Consider the following 25,593-nt stretch of genomic DNA (forward strand, 5'->3'; position numbering starts at 1 on the left):
TCTCTGTCTCTACATTATGTTACTCTCAGATTAGGTGGCAAAAAGCTGGTGACAGATTCCCTTTGTTAAACCTTGAAAAATAACTCTGATTTAAGGCCTTTTAACAGACACATTGCTAATCATTGGCCGATGTAAACTTGGCAGTGAGTAAGTGGCTTGTTTGTTAGCTGATCAAATCTTTTAATGCAGCCTTAAAAATGATCTTTGCTGGCAGCTCTTCTTAAAAGGGAATGTCTTTAAAGGGACTTCAGAGACCGAATGTTCAAACCTAGTACAGGCGCTCTGTGCTTCATGGCAGGGACAATCATTTATATACACCTTCTCACCTGCTTGTTTTCCATCTATCTCCACCCTTCTCTGGCTCTATGGAGCCAGAGCTGTCAATCAATGATCAAGGGGGTGGAGATAGAGGGAAAACAAGCAGATGGGAAGGTGTATATAAATGATTGGCCCTGCAGTGAAGCACCAAGCCTTGGGATTTAGTTTAAACAGTCATTCTGTACTGACTGAGTCCCTTTAAACGAGCACTGACGGACTTTATTATACTGTTGATATGTGCCCGTGTAATAGGGCCCTAAAGTGGATCTTACACATTAAATGGCTGTCGGTCAAACAATGCTTCTGATGACTGTTCAGTCGACAGCTGACTCACACAGCTCTCCCATACACAGGAGCGCTGTTTTAGCTCTGGGAGCTAAACGGTTTATCTCTGGGAGGACAATGCAATCGGCAGTCTGAAATTGGACATATAGAACCAACATCTCTCCCAACCATCAGTTGGCTGGCGCCTCATACACCTCAGAGTGCAGGTTTCCGACATTAGTCTTTACCTCTGTCCAGGTGGCTATTTCCTTATATACCCTGACTGTCTCCAGTCAATGTCGATACTGTTTAGGGAGAATTCTGATTGGGAACTGATAATACACTGCCCTTCACAAAGCTGTTGCTTGAAAAATAGCGCTCCAGACTTATTGCATAGGGACTGCAAGCACTTACTAAAACAGACCAGTTCAAGAGAATATAATAAACTTGATGTATATGTAAGGTGCCCCAGCGGGGTAATCATGGGCGAGTTGTGGCCCATGCTCACGCTGGCACCTTACAGACAAAGTGTGTCCTTCCTCTGATGTGTTGCGGTGTATGTGGTGTGTTCCACTTACTTCTGACCAGCCGGTCTCTTCTGTCTCCAGAGATTTCTCTTCTGGAACCAGGGCAGCAATGAATTCAGGGGACACAAAGTTCATAACAATACCTGGGACTTTACTGGGTAACTGGGAGTATTTACAATATTTACAGGCAGGTATAAAGGATAAGGCCCAACGGATTGTCATCTTTCCCACAGGTACTTGATACAACTTCAGCCCTGGGTCCCAATTTAGGTGAAGCCTCTCTGTTGCTCTGTTCTCTAACCCTAGAGAATCTTCCTCACCAGTGACAGTATATCAGTGACAGTATATATATTAATTCTCTACATGTCCTAGACTTGAGTCCTGACTTCTTCTGCGGTCCTGAAGATAGAATGCGCCCCCAGGTCCTCGACGACTCTCTCGAGGTTCCCAGGTCGGCTACGGGGGGTGGGGACTCTTGTGGAGGGATTCTCCTGTTTGATGATCCATTGTCTGGGGTACTAGGCCCACGTCTACCCTAGCAGCCAGAAATAGAGCTCCAAGTACTCTGAGGTACTATACACTACTGAACTGTTCACTTCCTGTACTCAGCAATAGCACTTAGTTCCTCCTTCCTCTACTGGGCTGGATTTTCACAGCTGTCCCTTAACTGGAGGTAACTGCAGCCCAGAGAGATCCAACTTTTGGGAACATGCTTTTTAACCCCTTTTTAGTGTCAGAGGGAAACTACTTCCGTCACCAATACTACATATATTTTGTGAACTAAAAAAGATCATTTGGATCCAAAGCGATTTTTGGAGCATTGAGTCCTGCATTTATACTTGGAAATTTTGGACTAGTTTTCACTCACATGTTTTGTAATGCCTGTAATGAAATCATAAATAATTTATTAATTGCTTTAATTGTTCTTTTCAACCCCTTCCCAGCTGGGCAATTTTCCATATTTGACTACCAACATAAGGAGCATAAATTATCAAAGTAATAATCACTGGAGATACACCTGAACTACAAATACCACCAAAAGAACCAATAGGTGTATATAGTCTCTAAAATTCATGAACTTTATTGAAGTCACCAATATAAGCTCAACAGTTTGAACAGATGGTATGGAACGCCTTGTGTGCAAGGCTGCACCAGGACCACATATCACACCAGTCTGTAGGTTATGTAAGTTATCTTTTTGTAATTTCCTTGCTTGCAAGGCGTTCGATACCATCTGTTTAAACATGCCAGAATCTTGCACTATATAGTATATATATTTAGCCATTAAGGATTTGATTTTGAGTGTTGTTAAACAATATCTTTAAACATATACGTAGACTGGCTATGATTCAATACCATTGAAATTAGATATAACTATGTAAATGTTTTATGTGGTCCTCCATTGCGTTACTCTGTTGAGCTTATATTGTTTTTAAATTGGTAATTTCAACAAAGTTTATGAATTTTGGAGACTATATACACCTATTGGTTCTTTTGGTGGTATTAATTTTCTATGTTTGCATTTTTGTTTTGTCCCCCTCTTCTTCTAAGAGCCTTAACCTTTTGTTTTTCCATCCACATAGGTGTATAATGGCTTGTTTTTGTAGGATGTGTTGTAGTTTCGAAACACACCATTCATTTTACCATTACATTTATTGGAAAACGGAAAAAAATTGGGCAAAAAAAACCGCAATTATTTTTAGGATTTTCTATTTATGACGTTCATTTTGTGGTAAAATTTACCTGGCATTATGTTTCTTCAGGTTAGTACAATTGTGGCAATACCAATTTTGTAAAGTATTCTTTTTACTTAAGTGGCCCAAAAATTTTTTTCGAGACCCGTGCCATTTTTATTTGTCCGTCGATGGAGCTGTGGACTTGTTTTCTGCACCTTTAGCTTATAATTCTATTGATTTGACAATTTGATCATGTTGCCGAAATACCACAATTCTGTTGTTTTGATTTTTTTCTCTCATTACGCCTTTTACTGATTTGGTTAATTTTGTAACTTGATAGACCAGACTTTTATAGATGTAGAGATACCAATATGTTAATTTTTTTATTTCTTTATGCCTCTTAGGGGACGTGAACCTGCTGATTGTACTATTTACTGAAATACCACAGTATTGCAGTATACAGTTAGAAGTATTAGGACAGTGACTGAATCTTCATGATTTGGCCTCTGCATGTCACTATTCTGGATATAAATGAAACAACTGAGATGCAATGGAAGTGTAGACTTTCAGGTTTAATTAAAGAGGTTGAACAAAAATATCCTGCAAAACGTTTAGGAATTGCAGCCATTTTTCTACAAAGACTTCTCACTTCAGAAGTGAAGTCAGCGAGCCATGGACGTCACCCAACGCTGAGTTTCCTCTGTAAATGTTGCTGTCAGAGATCGACAGCAGCATTTAAGTAGTTAACAGCAGGGGGAGCTCGGACTTCTATGATGTTATAGATGGTTGATGGCTAATAACACAGCAATTATCTGCTGGGAATGTTGCAGAGGTATAACTCCCTAGCCTACTTCAAAGTGAGGAACCTGACATTTGACGTACAAGTATGTCATATGCCAATGGAGTTAAAAGAACACTCCAGACACCATTTTCACCATTTTATGTTTAAAATTTGTTGGCCGGATCCCCTCCCAGTAAACAATGACACAAAAAAATTACAATTTTATGCATTTGACAACTTTTTATGGGCTTTGTTTTACATTGAAAAGTGGGCTGATGTGTTTTGAAGCATGAAGGGCATAACGCTAAGATAATTATACATACTAACTGTATCCAAGTTTCAGCATCATTGGGGTCCTCTTACTATCCAGCAGAGGGTCGTCATCATTGTACCATTATGTGATGCTAATTAAAGGATTGCAAAGAACAAGCAGATAATACACATTCTAATTTATGTATAATGTTAATACTCCTAACCATCCACATCATGGATAATGTGTGACTGCTGACTAGATTGGATGGACCAATCGGACCAAAATCGAAAAAAACCTATAAATAAACATCCGACAAAACGGCCATATGTATTAAATAAAACAGACCTTTATTGGAACAAGTAGGGTATATAGTGACACAGAAAAAAAGAGCATCCCCCTGAGGAAGGACGCACCGAAACGCGCGTCGGGGTGGGCATCACACATACATCAGGGACAGCCACCGATATATCTGGACACCACAACCAGCAGGTATGAGGACATATAATGTTCATAAATGGCTATATTGCTGAATATATACTATAACACAGCAAAAATTAGTGGACATTAAAACATGGAAAACCGCTGGTCATATATGGTGGATGGTGCTCTAATATAATACAAGCTACATTGCCAATTATACTGACATATTGCCATTGCAGCAGGTCAGATATAGCAGTGTTGGTTATATCTAAGGGCAGTGGCAGTATCACTTTGATTCCCTGTGTGCATATCATTAGCCATTTTAATATGATAATTTCTATTATGTGGATGCTCTTTTTTTCTGTGTCACTATATACCCTACTTGTTCCAATAAAGGTCTGTTTTATTTAATACATATGGCCGTTTTGTCGGATGTTTATTTATAGGTTTTTTTCCATTATGTGATGCTGTCTGAGTATTTTTCTTATACTGGCTCTGAAGTGGCTTAGCAGTGCTCTGTTATGGCAGCACAGGCTTCAGCTGCGGCCTAGTCAGGAGGCAGCAGAGGGTTTCTGTAGGTGTACAATTCATGTGAATGAAACTTTGGGTATGACTCTGTGCCTTTGAACAAAGCCAGGATGTTTCGTTTTTTTGCCAATTGTATTTTAATTTGAAGAGCTAAAGAACAGCTTTTCATATACGGTAAGTGATTTTAATTCTGCCAAACTTGTGCTGTAAGCCTGACCGAATGGTTTGTATGAAAGGAGACTAAACTACTGGCTTGGAAGTAAGTCCAAAATTAACCTTTTAATCCTAGTTCTAGGATATGGAAGCTAGCTATATCTTTGCCTATTACTACAGATAATTTATCAGTTTTAGTAAAATGCAATTTGCTATTACTTCTTTTTCCGATAAATATCAGTTTGTACTATTGAAAATCTCAACATTTCATACTTTGTACTTTCCTTTATTAACTATTCCAAAGTTAGGTGAAACTAGAGAAAAGTAAAGTGTTAAACAGGTTGCCCACTACTTTTACATTGATAACCTATCCTTAGGATAGGTCATCAATGTCTGATCTGCCGGGTTCCGACACCCATCACCTCCGCCGATCAACTGTTTACGGTATCACCGGCCAGAAGTACTCACTTGCCAAGCTGCCCCATCTACTTGTAGTGGCCGGGGCTTGGTACTTCACATCCACCTCCTATTCAAATCAATAGGAGGCCACTAGAAGTAGATTGACCAGCTCGACAAGTGAGTACTTACGACCGGTGGCCGCCAACACGGATAACTGCTGATCGGCGGAGGTCCCAGGTGTCGGACCCTGGTCGATCAGACATTGATGACCCATCCTAAGGATAGGTCATCAGTGTAAAAGTAGTGGACAACCTCTTTAAGAAATACATTCTAGGATGAACCTATTGGATTTCCTTCCCAGATGTCTGCCCTCTGATCAGTGCTTCATGGAAAGGAATAGTTTCTTTACTTATAAGGTATTTCTAAAGCTGGCCATACTCTACAAATCTTATATGGTTGCTGTATGAATGCCCTTTTATAATTTACAGTGCAAAGGTTGAAATGATAAATCCTTGACAATCGGCAGACCAATCTCTGTGCTGCCCTATGACCGATGAAGGGCATCTTTTGATGGGATGTTCCTTGGCATGAATAACGTACTAAATATTGCCAACGACTGCACCAAACAACTGAACTGAAGCAAATCCAACACAGAAGAGTGACTTTTCTAGTAATATCTTCCACTGTCTATGTATGTCGAGCCCTTTTGTGTTTAAACCAGAAATGTCTAATATGTGGTCAGATTTAGGCTGTTCTATAGATGGGATGCAAATAAACAAATCTAATCTTCAGAACAATCCTATGGAGTTTTAGGAAACGTGAGTCCACCTTGTACTCCATGTAGTTGTTTTAGCCTTTATTTATATCCATAGTGAAGTAGAAAAAAAATAGTTGAAAAATGTATAGATAGAAATTAAAGTAGTGTGAACATACAATTAGGTTGAGAAATATTTGGAAAGTGACGAATCTTCGTGATTTGGGCTCTGCATGCAATTATTTTTTATTTAAAATTAAACAACTGAAATGCAATTAAAGTGTAGACTTTCAGGTTTAATTGAAGGGGTTGAACAAAAATATTCTGTGAAACCTTTATGAATTGGAGCCATTTTTCTACAAATCCTCCTCATTTTAGGGGCTGAAGTTGGCCATTGCAGAATAGTGCGCTTCTTTGCCTTAAAAAAAACTCCTGGGTTGCTTTTGCAGTATGTTTTGGGTCATTGTCCATCTCTACTGTGAAGCGCTTTCCAATCAAACTTGCTGCATTTGGTTGAATCTAAGTGTCAGGGACGTCAGCAAGGACAACGGGGAGATCACACAATATCCCACCACTGCCGTCACTATGTTAGGATTGAGCAGGGATTCGTGCACACGCGACCCCGATTACTCACTACGTAGGTATCGGCAAGCACTCACTGAGCGTATGGCGTACACACCTCCGGATCTCAACGCATGGAATATGTGTATACGCCCAGTACGGTCACTGCCAGCTTCACTATAACCCACTTATTATTATTCGATGCCACCACCGACCGAGTTTGAAACATAATACAGGCCATGGTCAGGCGCCTGCGTTCTGGTAGCGTCTATGGCTTCGGGGGAGGAACAATTACGGGACAAAAGAAACAGGACTATTAAATTTTATATTTAATCCAAGAGGGAGGCAGGGTTTATGAAAATTATAAAAAAGGTTTTACAAAGGGGGACATTTACAGTACAGAATAGACGGTTGCACAAAATGAACAAAAATGAACAGTATAGTTGGAGGGAAGCGCTTCTATTGGACCTTTCAGCGAATGTGACCCTTGTTACACATCAATATGTACTTCCAACATAAGAACTGATCCACCTTTGGCTGGGTCTTTTATGCTGAAGGGGGAGACCGGCCCACATGCCCCTTGTGCTGACATCATGTGGGCTGCGCTCTAGCCTTCATATTTTTATTAGAATCTCTAACTTCTGGGATAACTTATCGCTGGTTGATCGCAGAAGCCCAAAAGTGATACCATATTTTTTATTAGGAATTTACCTTTCTATAGAGACTACACATGGCATAGCTTCGGTCTGTTATTCTGGTAGTTTTGCGCCACAGCTCCCTGAATGGGCTCACAGCTATGGAAAAATAAGCATATTGTTCCTTAGCTGACCCTGCCACTAAAAATATGGGTCCCATTATTATCGGAGGTATAGAACTTTACATATTCCATATTCCGTGTCGGCACCGGCCCGGCTAAAGATTTCTGTTGAATTCCCTTTGAAGCTGGGATTAATCTTCCTCAGCTAGATTTGAATTGTCGCAAGCCTGTGTCACTACAAAGCACACTCGCATGCTAATTGGGTTTGTAACACCTTTTGTGCTAGCATTTGCTTACAGCTACTTCTGCTGTGTGGGCTTAATTTGCATGGGGACAGCTGCATTGAGTGTCAGGTCCTCTCCTCTGCCAAATACTATAAGAGAGGGGTCTGGGAGGGAGAAATTCTTAATATTTTTCTGACATCTCCCCCTCTTTGAGGTAGCGTAGGGGCCGATTTACCGATCCCTCCCCTTAAGCCTACCTCGCGGCCCACCCTTCCTGCTGATCCGACAACCAATGTACCCAACTCGCCCACCACTCTGACCGCCTGGTGATCCAGCTTTCCAATCACCCTGACCGGTTTGGAGAATATTTTTCCCACACCTCTGACAGGCTATGGGTACCTTCCTCCCATACTCCTGACAGACAGGGGGACACACATTTCTTTTACCGTGCACGGTTGTGGAGCCTACCCTTCCCGCCATCATGTTTATTTTGGGAGTCGCGCTTTCGATGGGGTAGCCACGACCGGCCATGTCACAGTCCGTCGTGACACTGGTCGGCGGCACAGGACCACTTTCCTTATGATCCCTGTGCTTCTCCCCATCCTTTCTCATTATCTTTGGAGCTGTGCTACTCATAGGGCAGCTACCACCGACCATATCACCATCTGGCGTGACACTGGACGGGACGACCTGCTTCCTGGTGTCCGTACCTGCTCCCCTTGCCCATAGCACTTATGCTGGCTCGTCTTTGTGGATCCTCAGCAGCATCACCCCGCGGCGTGATGTGGCTGAGTTCCCCTTTACCACAACACACATTTTTATTATACATGACATTGACATTATTGACAGTGGCATTACATGACATATCAGATCTGGGAGGGTTGTCAGGAATGTATCGGGCAACCAACCGTCCCAGATCAGTTCCCAATAGCACATTAGTGGGGAGATTCTCCGACGCCCCCACTTCCCTTAACCCCCTCCCCGCACCACAGTCCAGGAAAACTCGGGCCATCAGTATGGGACAGCGAACACCCCCAAACCCGGTGACAGTCAGGGTCTTCCTAGGAATGAGTTCTTCTGGTAACACGAACCAAGGGCAGATGAGGGTGCGTTCTGCGCTAGTGTCCTTGTGGCCAACAGTAACGGTGTTGCCCACGGTAACCGGTTGTAAGTTCTCACGGACCCAATCAACTGCCCCACCCACAAAAAGAATGGCTGCAGTAGGCCTTGGGGCCTCAGGTGTGGGGTCCATCTTCTGCCTCTCTGGGCAGACAAGGCTGGTGTGACCCGTTTGGTCACACGTATAACACTTACGGGAGTCAAATGCAGGCTGGGTGCTGGGAGATGGGTCAGAACCCGCTGAGGGCCGGCTGGCTGGAACACTGGGGGTGGTTGTAGGCTTTCCCCCTTTCCAACTGGTGGCAGCCGACTTCTGCACCTCTGGTGTGCGATTGGCCTCATAGGTATCTGCGATATGAGCTGCTTTGGCGGCCTCCTTTGACTCCCTATCCAATACAAACTGTCGCACTTCCACAGGGCAAAGATGAAGAAACTGGTCCTTCACCATCAGATCCTTCAGGTCCTCGAAGGTGGTGACTAACAGTCCCTGGACCCACTGCACAAAGTTGGTCCTGAACCCATCTACCACATCTCCATAGCTGTCATGTGGTCCATGTTGGAGGGCTCTGAACTTTTTCCGATAAACCGCCGGAGTCAGCTGGTACTTTTTTTATCAGGGCCTGCTTGACGGCCTCATAGTCTCCATCTTGTTCTCAAGGGAGAGAAGCAAACACTTCCAGAGCTTTTTCTCTGAGCCCAGGGGTTAAATACCTGGCCCCCTGGGCTTCAGACAGCTGGTAATGTTTGCAGGCTTTTTCAAATCCCCACAGAAATATGGCCAAGTCCCCATCCTTTTCCATCACAGGGAAATGCACAGGACTGGGTTTAAAACAGTCGGCACTGTTGGACTCAGGGGTCTCTGTGGAGGATGACTCCTTCTGAATCTGGGATAGCTCCAGCTGGTACTGTCAGTTGGCTTGGGCCTGTCACTCTTCTCTGTCACCTTGGGCCTGTAGCTCAGCCTCTCGCTCCTGGAATTTAAGGATCGTCCGTCACGATCGTCTGCAGCGAGCTTCTCCAAGGCCATCTGCAGGTAGGGGTCCACACTACCCTGGCTGCGAGTCTGACTGGCAATCACAGGTGGCACCCCTGCAGCAGCGCCATCCGGGCCTTGGCTGGCCACACCACCATCAAGGCTCTACTGTCGGACTGGCTCTGCGGCACTTTGCAACAGTTCATCATTTGGCCTTGTTTTTGCTCGTGGGATCAATTTGTCTCAGCTCACAGAGAGCAGGGATAGCGTCCTCTGACTGCTGGTGTTACCAGGGCTCTCCACGCGTAGCCATCATTGCCAAATAATAGGACAGAAAAACAAGAGAAGGGAGGGGGATGCAACTGCTACACGTACAGTAATGTCCCAGGTAAAAAAAATATTAAAACACAGTCTGATTTCTTAAAACTTTGCACAGAATTCTCGCAATAACTGTGCAAGTTTTCAGTGATAGGAATGATTGCTCAATCCACTAATGTTCTGTAATATCTCACCACTTGCCACCAGTTTGTCATGGAACAACAGTGACGACACTGGGGAGATCACACAATATCCCACCATTGCCGTCACTCTGTCAAGATTGAGCAGTGATTCGTGCACACACGACCCCGATTTCTCACTACGTAGGTATCGGCAAGCGCCCAGTGAGCATATGGCGTACACACCTCCGGATCCCAACGCATGGAATATGTGTATACGCCCAGTACGGTCACTGCCAGCTTCACGATAACCCACTTATTACTATTCGCTGCCACCACCGACCGAGTTTGAAATATAATACAGGCCTGGTCAGACGCCTGCATTCTGGTAGCGTATATGGCTTTGGGGGAGGAACGATTACAGGAAAAAAGAAACAGGACTATTAAATTTTATATTTAATCCAAAAGGGAGGCAGTGTTTATGAACAATATACAAAAGGTTTTACAAAGGGGGACATTTACAGTACAGAATAAACGGTTGCACAAAATAAACAGGATTAAAGAAGAAACTTACTATAAAGTTTGCAGAGACAACTCAGTATAGTTGGAGGGTAGCGCTCCTATTGGACCGTTCAGTGAACGTAACCCTTGTTACACATCAGTATGTACTTCCAACATACTTACTGATCCACCTTTGGCTGTGTCTTTTATGCTGAAGTGGGAGATCGGCCCACACGCCCCTTGTGCTGACATCATGTGGGCTGGGTTCCAGCCTTCATATTTTTATTAGAATCCCTAACATCTGGAATAACTTATCGCTGGTTGATAGCAAAAGCCCAAAAGTGATACCATATTTTTTATTATGAATTTATCTTTCTGTAGAGACTACACATGGCATAGCTGCGGTCCGTTATTCTGGATCTTTTGCGCCACAGCTCCCCGGGTGAGCTCACAGCTACGGAAAAATAAGCATATTGTTCCTTAGCTGACCCTGCCACTAAAAATATGGGTCCCATTATTATCGGAGGTATAGTACTTTAGATATTCCATATTCCGTGTCGGCGCCGACCCGGCTAAAGATTTCTGTTGAATTCCCTTTGAAGCTAGGGATTAATCTTCCTCAGCTAGATGTAAATTGTCGCAAGCCTGTGTCACTGGAAAACACACTCGCATGCTAATTGGGTTTATAGCACCTTTTATGCTAGCATTTGCTTACAGCTACTTCTGCTGTGTGCTTAATTTGCATGGGAACAGCTGCATGGAGTGTCAGCTCCTCTCCTCTGCCAAATACTATAGGCGAGGGGGGATGAAGAGGGGTCTGGGAGGGAGAAATTCTTAATATTTTCTTAATATTTTTCTGACACTAAGCACAAAGTATAGCCCTGTACACTTCAGGATTCATCCAGCTGCCTCTATCTTCAGTCACATCATCAATAAACACTAATGACCCAGTGCCATTGGAAGCCTTTCATCCCCATGCCCTCACACTGCCTCTACCTTGTTTTACTGAGGATGTGGTATGCTTTGGATCATGAACCGTTCCCAGTCTTTGCCATACTTTCTTCTTCCCATCATTCTGGTACATGTTGATCTTAGTTTCATCTGTCCAAGGAAAAGCTTTTCCAGGACTGGGCTGGCTTCTTTAGATATTTTTTGGCAAAGTCTAATCTGGCCTTTGTATTTTTAAGGCTGATTAATGGTTTGCACCTTGTGATGAACCCTCTGTATTTGCTCTCATGAAGTCTTCTCTTTATGGTAGACTTAGATACTGAAACACCTACTTCCTAGAGAGTGTTCTTCACTTGGGTGGATGTTCTGAAGGAGTTTTTCTTCACCATAGAAAGGATTCTGCGATTATCCACCACTGTTGTCTTCTTTGGACATTCAGGCCTTTTTGCGTTCCCAAGCTCACCAGTGTGCAGTTTGTTTGTTTTTTGCAGAATGTACCAAACTGTTGATTTAGCGTGCCCCTAACACTTCTGCTATATCTCTGATGGATTTCTTCTTTTTTTTCAGCCTAAAGATTCTCTGTTTCTCTTCCATTGAGAACTCCTTTGACCTCATGTTGTGAGTTCACAGCAACAGCTTCCAAATGCAAATGCCATACCTGGAAATGGCTCCAGACCTCTTACCTGTTTAATTGATGGATAACAAAGGAATAGCCCATGTAGCCCATTAAAGAGCTTTTGAGAAAATTGTTCAATTACTTTTGAGCCCTTTAAAAAGAGGCTGTAATTCCTAAACTCTTATTCCAATTAGGATGTGAATACCCTCAAATTAAAGTTGAGATTTTGCACTTTAAGCCCATATTGATTATATAATTGTATCTTCAATATGTTTTGGTAAACAGCTAAAATGTCAAAACTTGTGTCACTGTCTAAATATTTCTGAACCTACTTGTATAGTAAAATTGTAAAAGGGAAAGTTTTTTTTTCTAAACTCAATAAGTATTTACATGGTCATTACTGTTTAAGTAATTAGATGCGAGTTAATGCTCTTTTTATGTCCCTTTTATACACAGGCCTGTTTTTGGTAATAATTGTGGAAATCTTTTCACGTAGTATAGGAGTTAACAAATGGCAATTTTTGTTTTTTAAACAGTATTTATTGTAATAGGTGTCTCAGTCAGAAGGGCGGACCTCATCATACTGATCTTGCCTGAGCTTGCATACCTCATCCTGGATAATTAATGTTTTTGTAAAAGTTTATTCTGCCATGGTGCATTTCAGGTTTAACCTACCCTTGATTTTGCAAGGCAAGTTAAATAAAAGAGCATTGGAGGACGTCACATGTGAATGCTTTGAAATCCTATAGCAATGGTGGATGATGTGTCAAAGATGAATATTTAACAATAGGCTTTAGTCATTATGGGCTGTAAAGTTAATTCAGGGTGTCTCCTGGAAATGTATGAAATGATGAACTCCTCATCATCTTGGCAGTTTTGTTAATGTTGAACTGCGTCTCATATGAAATAAATCATACTAGTCGTAGACTGCCTGTAAAATAGACCTTATGTGGGGAACTTACAAAAACTGCTCACAGGGGCTGCTCTGCACTGAAGTCTATCTATGTAGGACGTACTAAAGCAGCCTTTTTGTTCCACGCGCGTTGATTTTCTTTTGGCAGTATTTGGTGTGTTTATTGGTTTTAACTAAAGCCTTTTATCTTCTGATGCCTTCAAATATGGTATTGTAACATTTAGAAATCTAGTCCAAGTGAGCCTTAAAAAAAAATAATGAAGCAAGACGGAAGAAACCCATGATATAAGAAAGGGAGGTAAGGACCGACTGGAATAATTTATCTTCTAAATGTTTGTTAATTTTTAGATTTTGTTTTGTTTGTTTATATTTAGACATTGCTGTGGCTTGGGAAAATTGTAGTATTTTTTTTTTTTTTTAATTAAAATTAAAAGTAACAATGATAATAATAATAAAAAATAAAATAATAAAAATAACACAATAGAAAATCCAACACCCACGTTTGTGGAATCTGTTGTAACAGCATAATACCTTCTAATAATCTGCTGATACCAAAAACATGTATACATTTGATCAATTTAAATTTTGGGGGGAATCCCATAGTATAGAAGGATTTCTTCTAAAATAGAATCAAAATGCAGTTACTTGGAACTTCACAGCAGGAACAACGCCTCTGAACTGTCACAGCAGGAACAAAGTAGGCACTTGTGAATATTTTCGTTGAGTGACAATCAATGGGGACCCTGAATCCCGTTAACCCACTTATTACGGTTAGGAATCAAACATCCACCTTTTCTTATGTATTATACCAAAGACCTTGTTGATGTGGTTAAATCCGCTCTATAATGGTTATTGTACCCCTATATGTATGATTTGGGACAAACTGTTCATGTGGGTATTAGCAAGCTCTACCACAGAAATCCCCTTTATTTCCAGCTGCATCAAACTTTGTGTCTATGAATATCCCCAAGTAACTAGTGGACAGTAATTACAGCTATGTTATTTAAAATTAATATGTTATGATAAAATCTGATCATAAAACTCAGATTTTTTTCTGATCCCATGACATAACTTTCACATATATCTAAGGTCCAGCTTTGATCATTGTCATGGAGGGATCAAGCACATTTTTGGAAATCATATAAATAGATTAGCTGAGTAATTTTAACAAATAATAATCAGAATTGTGGATTCCAATATTGATGGGCACAAATATCGTAGATATTGCTTCCAATATAGGGTATGTAGATTTTTTGTTGATTATTGTACATTAACAATATGCTAATACTAAAATTATTCTGGAAATAAGAGAGAATTATAAATAAAGCAAATGACTTGAATGCTCGTGCAAATGATGGAGTGCATGTGTCATATTATTTGGCCTCAACCCCAAGTAGTTGTGAGCATCATAACAAAAAAACTGTATGTGACAATGTTTCTGAGTTTCCAGTGTTCCCCAACTAGGCCATGAACTGTGTTCACAGCCTCGTATGTCTTATTTCATGAAACAAAATGATATTCTTGCTGTGCTCATGTCTTTTTGGACTCGGCCTTTACAATTTGATGCATTCGGCATGTCAACCTTATACTCAAACAAGAATATTGCACATAGTGCTGAATTAAATAAGTCCAATCGTTATTCTCCTGGAGGCCATAACTCTCTGTTGGAGCTTAGAAGAGGTGCGTCTGTCTAACCCACCCTTTATCCAGTTTATCCAGTTGTCTGATAGATCATCACCTTGATAGTGTCTGGTCTGGGCGGGGGTTATAGAACAAATCCAGCACTTTGCATGCCCTTCCATTGTGCTATCCTTGCAGGTGAGGGCTTTGAAATATTTCTTTGCTAGACTCATTGTTCGTCGTTATTATGTCTGGGTGGTTTTGTTCAGAGCATATTGTACTTCAAATGAAGAAAACAGTATTCCTATGGGATAATGGCTAAAAAATTACACTTTATAGTAAATTACAGGTGAAGAAGAGTCAAAAACTGTTTAATTCAGGAATGTATTTACACTTTGGCTTTAGATTTGCTAACAGTGGGACTATCAGGGCAAGCCAAAGCCTTACCCAATAAACCCTGCCGTATACCGTACCATTAAAAGGTTTATTTCACACATACATTTTATTAATGTAAGAATGTTTGTGTATTTGACAATTATTTATCTTGTGCTAAACATTTTTTGGCAAATGTACTTTTTTAAGGCTTAACCAACCCATGAGTTTTTTATAAACTGTTTACAATGGTGCAAAACAACAATAGGAGTAATACTCACCTTATCAATCTATGCCACGCCTGTGCTGATGCTTCCATGATGATCCACCTGTCTATGTTAATCCCTTCCCAACATTGGATGTACCGGTACATCCTATTTTTTAGTGATCGTATGGGAACAGGAGCGGTGTCCACGTGATCGCCGCCGGGAGATTGGCTTAAGTGATAAATGTGGTGTCACTGTATCGCAGACAGCCGTATTAATCGATTGATTTGATATGTGGAATAAATGAATTAATCTTCAACACTTGAGTGCCGGGACCTGCCTCTTTTTTTGTAACACTATTTCTGAATTGCTGGTTTTTGTTCATTCTGCCTCACAAAAATTTGAATAGAAAGCAATGAAAAAACGTTATGTGCCCGAAAATGGTACCAATAAAAACGTCAACTCGTCCCACAAAAAACAATCCCTCACATGACTCTGTCGGCAGAAATGTAAAAAAAATGATAGCTCTCAAAATATGGCAATGCAAAAACTTTTTTTTCTAAAAAAGAGAAAAACAAGTTTTTGTTTTTTTAATGTGTGATAACAGCCAAACATGAAAAAAAAAACAGTATAAATCTGGCAACTCTATAATCACACTGACCCGAAAAATAAAGTCGTCAAATCACTTATTCTGCATGAAGAACAGCATAAAAAATAAATAAAATGAATCCTTGACCTACTATTGATTTGTTTATTTTGCAATTCTGCATCCCAAAAATTGCAGTAATGGTAGGCTCATATTTATCCTGCACTCTACGCTGAGTGTCTACATCGGTTTTTACATATAAATCTCTGAAATACGTGATTCACTTTGGACTTTCTCTGGCCTTCGATCTGGCAGTGTCTGTCTTTTTAAGCGTCTTTTTAGGCAAGCACAAAAGCGCGTTCGGCCACAGTTTTGTGTACCTCTGAAACTAAAGACACCATTGATCAGACGTCAGACAGAGTCCAGAGTAACCCTAAGACAGAAACAAAATGAACCTATACCCTTCTGTAAGTAAAAGCATTAGTGCATACCAACTTATACTCCAGTTCATTCTTTTCAGTTTAGAGTTCAGAGTAACTTTGCTGCCTCGTTATAGTTGGGGGTTTCCTCTGAATCATGTATTTCGAAAATTTAGATGGAAACCTTAATGTAAGTGCTCAGTGCAGAGCGCAGGATAAATGTGATCCAAAATATTATGTTAAATGTTCCCAATAAAATGTTCCTAAAAAAAGCTTCAACTCAATCCACAAAAAAAAAGTCCCCACTCAGGTCTGTCATCTATCAATGGAAATATAGGGGGCTTCCACTTTACTGGTAACACAAAGGCTGTGAAAACGATCTAAGGCTTCCCCGAAAGAAAGAAATCCAGTAAAATCTGCTCTCTCAAATCCAGATCCTTCCCTTCTGAGCTCCACAGTGTACCTAAACCACTTTTCTTATCCACATGTTTGGCATTTCTGTAGCTTATACTGTAAAATATGGTCTCTTGTGGAGGGGTTCCGCTGTTCTGGCACCTCAGGGGCTTTGCCAATTTAATATGTCACCTTTTGAACTATTCCAGTCCAGCAAAATCTGCACTCCAGTATGGGGCTCCTTCCCCTCTGAGCTTTTCACTGTGCCTCAAAAGTAGTTTCTGACCACATATGGGGTATTGGCCTTCTCATGACAAATTATGTAACAAATTGTACTGTTTGTTTTTCTCCTATTACCCCTTTTGAAAATTAAAAACTCGGGGCTTGCAAAATTTTAGGTAAAAAATGGTAATTTTCCATTTACTCAGCCCAATGTTTTAAAATACTATGAATTGCCTGAGGGTTAAAAATGCTCACTACCCCCCTACATGAATTCCTCAAAGAGTGTAGTTTCCAAAATAGGGTCCCTTGTGGGGGTTTCAGCATGTTAGGGGCTCAAATATGGCATGGTGTCTACAATCTGGACAAAGCAAAAGATGGGTGGGTGGACACAGCTAAAAATAATAGCAAAGGGGTGCTACATAAAGCAAACCATGAGACTGACTCGCCCCCTGGGCCGTGGGGCACTCGGATCCGGGCAATAGGGTAACGATGGGGGTAGTAGTGGCGACCCGGTCCGTGGCTCAGGGTGGTCAGACCAGTGGTAGTCCCTTTATAAGTTTTAAGTGATGTCCGACTACGCCACCCGTGGATTGCGGTTATTAGGAACCGCCGCTGCAAGGCAGACTGCTGGGACTGATGATGTATGCAGCTGGGATGGTGTGACTCCCCACGGGAAGAGTGCGGCCCCAGGGCAGTATAATGGAAGATGGGGGTGATGGTGTAGGGCGTCCCAGTACCATTAGTGCTGGAGGAGCAAGGAGCACGCAGACAACAGGTTGCAGTCCAGGGTCTTTACTAGAACAGGTGAACTGACCCACAAACAGTCTCGGCTAGGAGGGGACCTGGATGTCTGAGAGCAATTGGGAAATTGGCCCTGGTCAGGGTGAGGGTGTAGGCCTACCGTGCTCTCTGCACTCCTTCTGGCTATCTCCTCCTGGTAGGGTAACAGCCCACGGTCCGAGCTCACCGTGTATTCTCGCCTGTATGGCCTGCAACGTGGGTCCCTTTTTACTCCCGGCCTGGTACGGCTTTGCTGGTCCCTTCTGTTGTGGCAGAGCCTCCGGGCTTCTCAGGCCAAGGAACATACAGTCCCCTGCGGACTGGTTATCTGCGTCAGGACGTGGAATCCTCACAGCCTCAGACATCAAAGTCTGGTAAAATGGAGTTCTTTGTCTGCCAAGACAGGCTCACTTCGCCTCTTGTCTCTGGCTTGTGGCTCTTCTACTGCCACACTTCCTCTTAGGGTGCAATACAACTGTCCCTCTCTGCTCTGGGACACGTCTCAGTCCTGAGACAGGTCGTCCAGTTCTCCCTAACCCTGCCTCCAGTTCCAGCTTTTATAGGGGCAGCCTGCTCCCCCTACTGGCCTGAGACAGGAGGTATTGCATGCTAATGTTCCCCTGACTAGAGAACCTCCCCCTTGCTCTCAGACACAGCTTTATTATATTTGTGGCATCCAGGCCAGGGTGACACAAGACTATCACAAAAAGCCAAGAAATGACGCAAGGCAATAGAGAGCTTGCACACCCAAGATTATAGGAAAATATCAAAAGACTTTATTTATGGAATAACATAACATAACGATGAGCAAGAAAAAACATTTAAAACAACAATGTACATAGGTACATAAATACAGGGAATTCAGGTCCAATAACCAAATATGAGAATCCCTGGTGCAGGCAAAAACAGAGATAAACCAGTATATATTATAGCATATACCTTCAATCAAGTATTATAGATCATCCCTTTAAAATATTTGCTACACAGACCACCCATATAGTACATATAATAAAAGTCACATAGTACTTATAATAAAGGGAGGCTGTAAGGAAACATACTACTACCTGCACCACAGATGACCCTATGCATGTCACTGCACTCGTGTCTCTGTCGGACCACAGCTTCGTCAGTGCACCAGGGGTTCATATATTTGGTTATTGGACCTGAATTCCCTGTATTTATGTATCGTGCGCCCAAACAGTAGTTTTCCAGCACATATGAGGTATCAGTATACTCAGTAGAAATTGCACAGCAAATTGTATAGTCCATTTCTCCGGTTACCCTTGTGAAAATGAAACATTTTGGGCAAAAACATTTTTGTGGGAAAAATGTATTTTTTCATGTTCATGTGGGTTCAAGGTGCTCCCCACACCTCTAAATAAATTCATTGAGGGGTGTAGTTTCTAAAAAGGGGTCAATTGTGTGTGTGTGTGTGTGGGGGGGTCCACTGTTTAGGCACATCAGGGGTTCTGTAAATGCGACATAGCATCCGCTATCTATTCCAGCCAAATTTGCGTTCCAAAAGTCAAATGGTGCTCCTTTCCTTCCAAGCCCTGCCATGCGCCCAAACAGCATTTTTCCACCACATATGGGGTATCTATGTACTCGGGAGAAAGCAACATTTTTGTGGGAATATTAAAATGTTCATTTATTCCTTCCATCACTTCAAATGTGATGTGGTCCCTAAAAAAATGTATTTAGTAAATTTTGTTGGAAAAAGGAAAAATTGCTGAACCCTTCTAACTTTCTAAAATAAATTAGGTTTCAAAAATGATTCTGATGTAAATTAGACATGTTGCAAATGTTATTTATAATCTATTTGGTTTGATATATATTTTGATTTAAGGGCATAAAAGTTTGAAAATTGCAAAATTTTCACTTTTTTGTCAAATTTTCATAAATTAACGCAAATCATATCAGTGATAGAGAGAGGGAGAAATGTTTTCTTTTATAATCTCAGGATACAATGATTGACATGGAATTATATCTCCAATATTCTTCACAATATCATATAAAACTTACCATTAACATGAAGTATAATGTGTCACAAAAAGTGTTCCAGAGTTATTACCTCATAAACTTACATTGGTCTGAAGTGAAAACAGGCTTGGGGGTAAAGAGGTTAAAGGGACGTTATCATCAGAAAATTACTTATTGGTTAAATCCATTTTATTTGTTAAAAGTACCATATTTTTCGGACTATAAGACACACCCAGGTTTTAGAGGCGGAAAATAGAAAAAAAAATGTAAGCGTGGTCATGATGCACTGTTATTGGGGGGATCTGCTGCTGACACTGTTATAGGGGTAATGTACCCCAATTCTGTGCTAATATCCCCCATCCTGGTATATACAGTACAGACCAAAAGTTTGGACACACCTTCTCATTTAAAGATTTTTCTGTATTTTCATGACTATGAAAATTGTACATTCACACTGAAGGCATCAAAACTATGAATTAACACATGTGGAATTATATACTTAACAAAAAAGTGTGAAACAATTGAAAATATGTCTTATATTCTAGGTTCTTCAAAGTAGCCACCTTTTGCTTTGATGACTGCTTTGCACACTCTTGGCATTCTCTTGATGAGCTTCAAGAGGTAGTCACCGGAAATGGTCTTCCAACAATCTTGAAGGAGTTCCCTGAGATGCTTAGCACTTGTTGGCCCTTTTGCCTTCACTCTGCGGTCCAGCTCACCCCAAACCATCTCGATTGGGTTCAGGTCTGGTGACTGTGGAGGCCAGGTCATCTGGCGTAGCACCCCATCACTCTCCTTCTTGGTCAAATAGCCCTTACACAGCCTGGAGGTGTGTTTGGGGTCATTGTCCTGTTGAAAAATAAATGATGGTCCAACTAAAAGCAAACCGGATGGAATAGCATGCCGCTGCAAGATGCTGTGGTAGCCTTCAATTTTGAATATATCCCCAACAGTGTCACCAGCAAAGCACCCCTACACCATCACACCTCCTCCTCCATGCTTCACGGTGGGAACCAGGGATGTAGAGTCCATCCGTTCACCTTTTCTGCGTCGCACAAAGACATGGTGGTTGGAACCAAAGATCTCAAATTTGGACTCATCAGACCAAAGCACAGATTTCCTTGGTCTAATGTCCATTTCTTGTGTTCTTTAGCCCAAACTTGTCTCTTCTGCTTGTTGCCTGTCCTTAGCAGTGGTTTCCTAGCAGCTATTTTACCATGAAGGCCTGCTGCACAAAGTCTCCTCTTAACAGTTGTTGTAGAGATGTGTCTGCTGCTAGAACTCTGTGTGGCATTGACCTGGTCTCTAATCTGAGCTGCTTTTAACCTGCGATTTCTGAGGCTAGAGACTCAGATAAACATATCCTCAGAAGCAGAGGTGACTCTTGGTCTTCCTTTCCTGGGGCGATCCTCATGTGAGCCCGTTTCTTGTAGAGCTTGATGGTTTTTGCAACTGCACTTGGGGACACTTTGAAAGTTTTCCCAATTTTTCGGACTGACTGACCTTCATTTCTTAAAGTAATGATGGCCACTCGTTTTTCTTTACTTAGCTGCTTTTTCTTGCCATAATATAAATTCTAACAGTCTATTCAGTAGGACTATCAACTGTGTATCCACCAGACTTCTGCACAACACAACTGATGGTCCGAATCCCATTTATAAGGCAAGAAATCCCACTTATTAAACCTGACAGGGCACACCTGTGAAGTGAAAACCATTTCCGGTGACTACCTCTTGAAGCTCATCAAGAGAATGCCAAGAGTGTGCAAAGCAGTCATCAAAGCAAAAGGTGGCTACTTTGAAGAACCTAGAATATAAGACATATTTTCAATTGTTTCACACTTTTTTGTTAAGTATATAATTCCACATGTGTTAATTCATAATTTTGATGCCTTCAGTGTGAATGTACAATTTTCATAGTCATGAAAGTACAGAAAAATCTTTAAATGAGAAGGTGTGTCCAAACTTTTGGTCTGTACTATATATGATCCCCATCCTGGTATATATGGCCCCCAATCCGGCTATACATGGCTCCCATCCTAATCCAGGTACAGTGGTGGCCAAAAGTATTGGCACCCCTGCAATTCTGTCAGATAATACTCAGTTTCTTCCTGAAAATGATTGCAATCACAAATTCTTTGGTATTATTATCTTCATTTAATTTGTCTTCAATGAAAAATCACAAAAGAATTGTCCTGAAGCCAAATTGGATACAATTCCACACCAAACCTAAAAAAGGGGGTGGACAAAAGTATTGGCACTGTTTGAAAAATCATGTGATGCTTCTCTAATTCGTGTAATTAACAGCACCTGTAACTTACCTGTGGCACCTAACAGGTGTTGGCAATAACTAAATCACACTTGCAGCCAGTTAACATGGATTAAAGTTGACTCAACCTCTGTCCTGTGTCCTTGTGTGTACCACATTGAGCATGGAGAAAAGAAAGAAGACCAAAGAACTGTCTGAGGACTTGAGAAACCAAATTGTGAGGAAGCATGAGCAATCTCAAGGCTACAAGTCCATCTCCAAAGACCTGAATGTTCCTGTGTCTTCCGTGCGCAGTGTCATCAAGAAGTTTAAAGCCCATGGCACTGTGGCTAACCTCCCTAGATGTGGACGGAAAAGAAAGATTGACGAGAGATTTCAACGCAAGATTGTGCGGATGGTGGATAAAGAACCTCCACTAACATCCAAACAAGTTCAAGCTGCCCTGCAGTCCGAGGGTGCAACAGGGTCAACCCGTACTATCCATCGGCGTATGAATGAAAAGGGACTGTATGGTAGGATACCCAGGAAGACCCCACTTCTTACCCCGAGACATAAAAAAGCCAGGCTGGAGTTTGCCAAAACTTACCTGAGAAAGCCTAAAACGTTTTGGAAGAATGTTCTCTGGTTAGATGAGACAAAAGTAGAGCTTTTCGGGAAAAAGCCTCAACATAGAGTGTACAGGAAAAAAAAAGAGGCATTCAAAGAAAAGAACACGGTCCCTACAGTCAAACATGGTGGAGGTTCCCTGATGTTTTGGGGTTGCTTTGCTGCCTCTGGCACTGGACTTCTTGACCGTGTGCATGGCATTATGAAGTCTGAAGACTACCAACAAATTTTGCAGCATAATGTAGGGCCCAGTGTGAGAAAGCTGGGTCTCCCTCAGAGGTCATGGGTCTTCCAGCAGGACAATGACCCAAAACACAATTCCAAAAGCCCTATAAAATGGTTTGAGAGAAAGCACTGGAGACTTCTAAGGTGGCCAGCAATGAGTCCAGACCTGAATCCCATAGAACACCTGTGGAGAGATCTCAAAATGGCAGTTTGGAGAAGGCACCCTTCAAATATCAGGGACCTGGAGCAGTTTGCCAAAGAAGAATGGTCTACAATTCCAGCAGAGCATTGTAAGAAACTCATTGATGGTTACCGGAAGCGGTTGTTCGCAGTTATTTTGGCTAAAGGTTGTGCAACCAAGTATTAGGCTGAGGGTGCCAATACTTTTGTCTGGCCCATTTTTGGAGTTTTGTGTGAAATGATCAATGATTTGATTTTTGCTTCATTCTTTTTTGTGTTTTTTCCTTGCAAGCAAATTTAATGAAGATAATAATACCAAAGAATTTGTGATTGCAATAATTTTCAGGAAGAAACTGAGTATTATCTGACAGAATTGCAGGGGTGCCAATACTTTTGGCCACCACTGTATACATGCCCCCCCATCCCCATACTGGTATACCTGCCCCATACTGGTATACATGGCCCTCTCATCCCCATCCTTGTATACATGGCCACCTCAATCCCATCCTGGTATAAGTGGCCCCATCATCCCCATCTTGGTATACGTCGCCCCCTCCTCGCCATACTGGTATGCGTGGCCGCCTCCTCCCCATACTGGTAAGCGTGGCCGCCTCCTCCCCATCCTGGTATGCGTGGCCCCCTCCTCCCCATCCTGGTATGCATGCCCACCATCCTGGTATACATGACCCCCATCTCCATCCTGGTATACATGACCCCCCATCTCCATCCTGGTACCCATGGCCCCCCATCCTGGTGTACATGGCAGTCATAATGCTGCACACATAAAACAAATTAAGGATTCTACTCACCTTCCCTCTGCTCCAATGTTGTGTCCAGTTCTGCTGCCAGCAGCTGATTTCAGCGTGTAAGCAGCGCATGACGTCACTGCCATGTGCCCTCACACGCTAGGTCACTTGCCGGAATATTCACTGCTCCACACTCACGGGACTATATGCGTGGGGAGCAGTGAATATTCATTTTCCTTAATGGTGCACACAGTGTTAGAAGCAGCCACTGGCTACCTGCAGCGGTTCAGCGATCACTTGTATCTACTGTTAAAGAAAATGACTATTCACTGCTCCCCACGCCTATGCTAGTGGGGAGCAGTGAATATTCATTCTCTTTAGTAGTGGGCACATGTGATCGCCCAGCCGCTGCAGGAAGCCAGCGTCTGTGGCTAACACTGTGCCCGCTATTAAGGAAAATAAATATTCACTTCTCCCCACTCCCATGGGCGTGGGCAGCTGTGAATATTAATATTCTTTTAACAGCGGTCACAGTGTTAGCCGCAGCAGGCGGCTCCTGCGTTCTGTGACCCGCACCTCCGCCACTGCCGGCCCCCCCTCTCCCGCAGTCCACAGTCAAAGCAAAATAACATACATTTGAACTATAAGACGCACCCACCACTTTCCTTCAAAATAGAAAAAAGGTCGTCCTATAGTCTGAAAAATACAGTATATCTTTGTTTTAATATTTGGCAAATATATAATTTTTTTTTACGTATCACAATCTGTGTTAAAGATAAAAACTAGAAATCGTTAAATTTTCACAATGGCAATTGAGGCTTTTTTAGACACTTAATGTCCTCTTGTTTCAGGAAACAACATATGTACATAGCCAAAATGTTCAGATCACAACCCTATCTTTAGGGTTATCTAATGAGTATGTACAAAGGTCATTGTGAAAGGGAGGTGGAGCAGGGTGAGCCGTGACATCGCTTATTGTGATTGGTGGATCGTGTGTTATCGGTTGTGTATAGAGGTGCTACCTGTCATTGTAATTTTGCTTGCTGACGAGCTGAAAATTTTTCAGGAAGCCAGGAAATATGAAACTAAAAAAGCCTTAAAGCCAGTGCAAAATTTGCAAGATTACTCTTTTTTTTCTTTTTTTTTTTTTAATAAAGATCATGATATGGAAATAAAAAATTGCCAATTTCTTTCTTTTAAATACATGTAACTCATAAGCCTGATTTAAGCAAAAGGTCATTTTCTGATAATAGCTTCCCTTTAACTGGGATTCGGTGAAAATGCAGCATGTCAAGACGTGACTGCTGCTGTTATTAAATGGATTGCTTGGACTTTTCACAAACATCTGCAGTCACTCTGTGACTGCAGACTTTTCAATTCTCACATCGTTAGTTGCACGCGCTGTGAGGAGTCTGCAGTGTTGACTGCAAGACCGAGCAGTCATGTGACTGTAAGTATGTGATATGCATACTTCCAGCCACATTACGACTAGTTGTGCGTGGCCTCGCTCAACACTAGTGAATTGAGTGAGTCTGCGCTCAACAAGTCGGAATGTGGCCGGGAGTATGCACATTGCATGCTTACAGTCACATGACTGCTCGGTCTCTCCACCGGCATCGGAGAATCCTCGTAGAGTGCTAGTGATTGGCTACAACTGTCACATATCAAGTCATCATGTCATTACTGAAAACTGGGTGATCAGAGAACCAGGGTAGTGTCAGGACAGTAGCAGAGATTGTAAAATTGTGATAGACAACATAATAAAAATCTGGAGATAAGATAAAGCATATTTGAAATAAACATGATTTTTGTTAGATCCGACCTCAGTTGCCCTGATCCATGTTATATAAGGGACTGAATAGGTTATA

General features: G+C 41.9%; 1 protein-coding gene across 6 annotated transcripts in view; it reads left to right on the forward strand.

Annotated features, from left to right (window-relative positions):
• Positions 1–25,593, forward strand: part of PTPN13 (protein tyrosine phosphatase non-receptor type 13) — a 388,996-nt gene that overhangs the window by 201,006 nt on the left and 162,397 nt on the right. The window contains exon 1 of one of the 6 annotated variants that reach the window (XM_073637142.1): positions 14,898–14,940. The exons of the other annotated variants lie outside the window; for them this stretch is intronic. Within the exon in view, the coding sequence (XP_073493243.1) occupies positions 14,913–14,940 (28 nt within the window). The 5' untranslated portion in view covers positions 14,898–14,912. Of the gene's footprint in view, positions 1–14,897; positions 14,941–25,593 lie in introns of those variants that run through there. 6 annotated transcript variants of the gene reach the window in all.

This window comes from Phyllobates terribilis, unplaced genomic scaffold (assembly GCF_046119375.1).
Source record: "Phyllobates terribilis strain yellow unplaced genomic scaffold, ASM4611937v1 Scaffold_1__5_contigs__length_1240528914, whole genome shotgun sequence".
Lineage (NCBI taxonomy): Eukaryota > Metazoa > Chordata > Amphibia > Anura > Dendrobatidae > Phyllobates > Phyllobates terribilis.